We start from the raw sequence: 5,749 nt of genomic DNA, 5'->3' as shown, positions 1-5,749 counted from the left end.
GTGGAGGCTATGGAAATGTCCACATCCACAAGGTCATGACATAGCTCTGCTGATAACATCCTGGAAAAGGGAGGGAAAAATAAACATGAATTTGGATTGAAAATTTCCAAAGTACAAGTACAACATTATTTAGTTTGTTAATATACATTAAAAGAGACAAAAGTGTGACTTACCTCTGATTCCTCATAGTGTTGTAGGAGGTGCACAGGCAACATGTCATGCAGGTTTCACAGCTTGGACTTGATTGGCACCTGAAACAGAGACAGTTTGATGATGTTTCTGGGATCATCTTGATCAACCAAATGACATTTGACTGAGCTGATACAAAACAGAATCAAACCAAGGACTGGGAATGTTTCATTGTTCCACTTACATGCAGTTTGTAGCAGTTGGGTTAGTCAGGTTGCTGCAAGCATCTGCAGATGGAGACACCAGTGGATGTTGCTGGCAAGATGTAGGTGGAGTGTTGTACTGTGGCTGTCTGCTTGAATCTGCAGGTGGAGGAAGCTGCAGGATGCCAGCCGAGGTTGGAGGTGGAGGTTGGCAAAGTTGGTCATAATTGGTTGCAGACGGAGCATGGTCTCAGCTGTCTGCAGGTGGAGGCTGGAGCAGCAGGTGGCTGTTGTAGCGAGTAAGCAGAGTTTAAGTCTGACGGTGGCTGGACGGTGGCTGGATGGTGGCTGGTCAGTGGCAGGTGAAGCGATGGTTCAGATAGTTTCCCGACATTTTGAGTGGAGATACATCTGAAGCTACAGGTGGAGGCTGAAGCTGTGGGTGGAGGATGGCAGTTGGTTTGCAGAGGCTGGAGGTGGAGTTTGGCAAAGGTGGTTGTTGTTGGTTGCCGATGGAGAATCTGTTGTCAGCTTTCTGCTGTCTGCAGGTGGAGGCTAGAGCAGCAGATGGCTGTTGGAGTGAGGAGGCAGAGTCTGACGGTGGCTGGTCGGTGGAGGGTGGAGCGAAGCAGTTTGGTTAGCTTCCAGACGTTTTTGATGGAGATATGTCTGTAGCTACCGGTGGAGGTTGATGCCGTGGATGGAGGATGGCATTTCAGTTGGTTTGCAGAGGCTGGAGGTGGAGTTTGGCAAAGGTGGTTGTTGTTGGTTACCGGTGGAGAGTCAGTTGTCTGCTGTCTGCAGGTGGAGGCTAGAGCAGCAGATGGCTGTTGTAGTGAGGAGGCAGAGTCTGATGGTGGCTGGTCGGTGGAGGGTGGAGCGAAGCAGTTTGGTTAGCTTCCAGATGTTTTAGATAGCGATACATCTGAAGCTACAGGTGGAGGCTGAAGCTGTGGGTGGAGGATAGAACATGGTGCTTCAGCTGGCTTGCAGAGGTTGGAGGTGAGGTGGAGATACTGGAAATGGCCACATCCATAAGACCATGACACAGCTCTGCTGATAACATCCTGCGAGATGGAGGGAAATAAACATTAATTTGGTATGATGAAACAGAAACAAGTAAAGCAGGACAAGTAAAGCAGAACAAGTAAAGCAGGACTAGAAATGTGTTATTATTCCACTTACATGTGTAGTTGAAGCATGGAGATGAATCCAACTGTCAGAGGCAGATGGAGGATCGGACTGAAGCTGTCTGCAGGAATCTTCAGGTGGAGGTGATACTGCAGGTTTCTGGTAGACAGCCTCAGCCCAACCCTCTGGGTGGAGGATTCCAGGTTCCAGCTGTCTCTACACATCAGGATGTAGGCAGAGGATTAGCTACCAGACGTTTTAGATGGAGATATGTCTGTAGCTACCGGTGGAGGCTTATGCCATGGGTGGAGGATGGAGTATGGCATTTCAGTTGTGTTGCAAAGGCTGGAGGTGGAGTTTGGCAACGGTGGATGTTGTTGGTTGCTGGTGGAGAGTCTGTTGTCAGCTGTCTGCTGTCTGCAGGTGGAGGCTAGAGCAGAAGATGGCTGTTGGAGTGAGGAGGCAGAGTCCGACGGTGGCTGGTCGGTGGAGGGTGGAGCGAAGCAGTTGGTTAGCTTCCAGACGTTTTTGATGGAGATATGTCTGTAGCTACCGGTGGAGGTTGATGCCATGGGTGGAGGATGGCATTTCAGTTGGTTTGCAGAGGCTGGAGGTGGAGTTTGGCAAAGCTGGTTGTTGAGTCAGTTCTCTGCTGTCTGCAGGTGGAGGCTAGAGCAGCAGATGGCTGTTGTAGTGAGGAGGCAGAGTTTAAATCCGACGGTGGCTGGTCGGTGGAGGGTGGAGCGAGGCAGTTTGGTTAGCTTCCTGGTTAGGGTTTTTGTTAGATGATGGTAGGTGGTGCTTGGTTGAGGAGGTTGAGGCACGTTGAGGAGCGTACTGACAGAGGCTGCACTTTTTCACTTTTCATTTAAAGCTATTAGTTCTTAACACTTAACTATTAACTATTAACTATCAACTATTAACTATACACATGAACTATTTACAGTTGACTGTGCCAATATGTCATTGTTCACAGTCTTTGAACTATTTACAGTTGACTGTGCCAATATGTCATTGTTCACAGTCTTTGAACTACTTTGAGAGAGTTTCAGTTCTTAGCTCTCTTTGTTGGTGCCCGTCCAGGTTCTGGTTCTCCAGAAGTGTCAACATCATAATGAGGAGCATAGACACCAGCCCCATATGACATGTCCACATGCGCCTGTCCGTCTTCGTTGGCCAACGTTGAAATCATAGGATGATTCAGTCTCTCCCAGAGTTTCTGCTTGATACGACGTCCGAGCTCTAGACTGTACGGTCGAGGCCGGCCGCTCTTGTACCTGTGAGGGGTGGAAGAAACAGAAATTGAATAATAATGATAGTGAACAACTGAGATTTTTGAATAATTTGATGAATGTGAAAATGATCTGACTGAAAGAGTGAGAATTTTTTAAACACAAACATACCTGAGCATATCATCAACCACTTCGTGATAGAGCTTCTGATAATCTTCTACAGAGTGGTTGTGTATCCTCACAGGACTGCTAGGATGTACAGCAGTGGAGGTGGGCTGGGTATCAGCAGTGGAGGACTGAGGCCTGGGTGGCAGAGTGGAGACTGGTGGCAGGCTGGCAGGTGAGATTGGAGACCGAGGCCTCTGGACAGGGTCCAACTCCCCTGGGGCTTCAGCAGGAGGTGTGGAAGGATGGTGTTCAGCGCTCCGCTTCCTCTTCCGGGGAAGTCTGGAGGTGGTGACAGAGCGTTGGGGCAGTGGGGTGGAATTCTGCACCTGGGGAAGGTCAGCAGCACATGAGAGGATGTCAGGCTCTGGAAAACTTGATACTTATTTACAGCATTTTTTTTATAATCTCACAGGAGAAAGAGCTACATCAGATGAACTATAGAGGACAATACTACAAATTAACCAAAATTTTTCTCTTCGTAGAAATGCCCAGCAGTGAATGAGTAAAAAAAATTGTTTTTTTCTTTCTTTAAATCCAGATGTCTAACCTCGGAGTCCCTGCAGCATGGACAATTGCGGGTGGGTCTATGGCGTGCAGAGGTTCTCCTGCTCTTGAAGTAGTTGTGCTCTTGAAGGTGGATGGGCACATCACACTGCAACAATACACACACTTTAGAATGAGGCTTTGCAAGTCCAGTTAAAGTTAAAGCAAGTCACATATTAAAATGTAAAGCTACAGGAGTGTTAACCAGCAAAATGTATTTAAAGTAAAAGAAAAGGGACCAAAAAAAAGTTATTAAGCAGCTGAGTGGCTGGTATCAGTGTTTTATTATTACATGTTGAATTATTATTTATCAGCATTGATGCATAAATGTGTAAGAAGAATTTTTCTGTAACTTGGTAAAGGTTCAGCTCATTTTAAATACTTTACATAACAATGGGTTGTTGAGTCTTTAAAAAGCAATCAGAATTTCTATGTTCATCAAATGTTTCACCAATATAACATTAATGTAACATTAAAGTAATGAGTAACTTTGTAAAAAAAAAAAAAAAAATGACATGTAGCAGAGTACAAGTATGAAGTACTGGTAATTTAATTTTTTGGACCAAAAATCCAGTGTTGGGCCCCCATTAACCCTATATCTCACACTGTGCAGTTATGTAACACATCACACTCATTAATTTGAGAATATGCAACATGAAATACAAAACTGAAGCAATGAAAGTCTTAAAAATAGACAGTGAAACAGGGGCCCTCTTAAAGACAGGTTTGGTGATACAGAGGGAACACTTTAAGGCCCTGTGTCCTGTCAGTTGTTGATGTGCTTAAAAGTTGTATACTTCCAAATGAATTTTGAGTTAAATCATAACAAATATATATAATTAAATATATATATTATAATGTCTGAAAATCTAATATCACATAGCAGCTGGGAACACATTTATAATAACAATGGCTCCACTCAAATCCACAATTTTGCTATTTATGCCAGCTGTGAGCTGGATGATACAAATGAGTGATATTGCTTATATTGAATATTTTAACATGAGATTAATGGAGGCCATAAAGTCCAATACTAACAGTGTGCATTATTGCAGTAAACTAATGACCTCCTACACTGTGTATAACAGGCCAGACCCATAGGTCTAAACAGTTACTGTTTTCTACAGTTTATGAATCTGGCTTTACTTCAATATGTTTTATATAACATGTAACCCCCAGGGTGGGGACAGAGTTTATGGTCAACTATGAGAGTTCTCAAAGTCTCGACGGTAAAATACATTTAGAAAATACTATAAACTTTTAAAGTGTTCAAATCTCACATTTTCCATGATGGAAGTTTGGCCAGTTGGTGGTCTTAGAGAGTCTCTGGTTCTTTTCAGGATGTAAATCCTCGGTTCAAGCGTTTTTGATAAGGCTTTTGAAAAAATCGTGGAGTCAAACTCGTACAAACTTTTTCTTGAGCGCTGTTGTTTTTGTTTGTTTTTGAATGATAGATCGCACATACACTATATATGATGCGCCTGGAGACAAACATGGCAACCATGGAATCCATGACGTCCGTTTTCTTCACCTGTGTTTTTACAGTCACATCTCATCTCTGGGTTTTAAAGTTTCATCCAATCAAACTGTAAAAGACCTGAGATCAGGTCCATATCTAAATGTGATTAAATGTGCAGCTCTGACTGCGTCCTCAGTCACACCTGTCTGCCGCAAGTTTGGCCTCAGTCTTTATGAACGGCTTCTTATGGAGTCAACTTTAACTGTGCAGAAGTTTTCAACATGTTGACATATAATCAAAGTAACGAACTCATTTATTTCAAACTGCTCATAGGATCTTTTAGATGTTTACTCCAACTCCAAGTTTGCCGAGCAGCAGCACAATCATCGATATGTGCATCTGTAAATTGAGAGCGCTGCTGTGCGCATTTTACGCACGTGGCACAGTGGCGGTATCTTCATTAATAATTTAAAACTGTAATACACGGCGACAGAATGTAACGTAAATGCTTTTCGGGGCTTGTAATGTTACACACAGGTACCAGGTTTATACGGTAAAAACATCTAGGATACAGAAATCGTCTTCAAGATACGAACAGGCCCATCAGAACTGCCGCGACATTTTTTTTTTTTTTTTACAGTAAAAGTCCAAATTAAAATGATGCAACTATGAATAATATATAAATAAAAAATGTCCTATTAAGTTCATTTTTTCAGGGGGTTTTAAATGCAGCGTCTCAAAATATTTGGCATTGTTCGCCATCATCCATAAACATTTCGGTATTTTTTCTGAAATTGATATGTTAATGCTATATCTAGACTATAATAAATATGTAGATTACCAGCCTTCAACCTAGAGATGTAGGCTTGTAAACATCCTTTCAC

At 43.1% G+C, this 5,749-nt stretch overlaps 1 protein-coding gene across 1 annotated transcript; it reads right to left on the bottom strand.

The window, feature by feature from the left end:
• Positions 1–2,511: 2,511 nt before the first annotated feature.
• LOC127143118 (uncharacterized) lies at positions 2,512–5,252 on the bottom strand. The gene is made up of 4 exons (XM_051074605.1): positions 5,217–5,252; positions 3,411–3,515; positions 2,867–3,189; positions 2,512–2,740 (listed from the first exon to the last, which is right to left on the bottom strand). The coding sequence occupies exons 1-4, from the start codon at positions 5,250–5,252 to the stop codon at positions 2,512–2,514; spliced, it is 693 nt and encodes a 230-aa protein (XP_050930562.1).
• Between the last annotated feature and the right edge of the window lie 497 nt (positions 5,253–5,749).

The sequence above is a fragment of the Lates calcarifer genome, linkage group LG12, assembly GCF_001640805.2.
Source record: "Lates calcarifer isolate ASB-BC8 linkage group LG12, TLL_Latcal_v3, whole genome shotgun sequence".
NCBI lineage: Eukaryota > Metazoa > Chordata > Actinopteri > Centropomidae > Lates > Lates calcarifer.
This window is presented reverse-complemented; position numbering and strand designations above follow the sequence as displayed.

Coding starts and splice junctions, on each gene's coding strand:
- LOC127143118 (XM_051074605.1), bottom strand. CDS start 5,252: ATGATTGTGCTGCTGCTCGGCAAACTTGGAGTTGGA. Junction 3,516..5,216: donor TCGGCAAACTTGGAGTTGGA/GTAAACATCTAA, acceptor GTATTGTTGCAG/TGTGATGTGCCCATCCACCT. Junction 2,741..2,866: donor GTGGTTGATGATATGCTCAG/GTATGTTTGTGT, acceptor CACCCCTCACAG/GTACAAGAGCGGCCGGCCTC.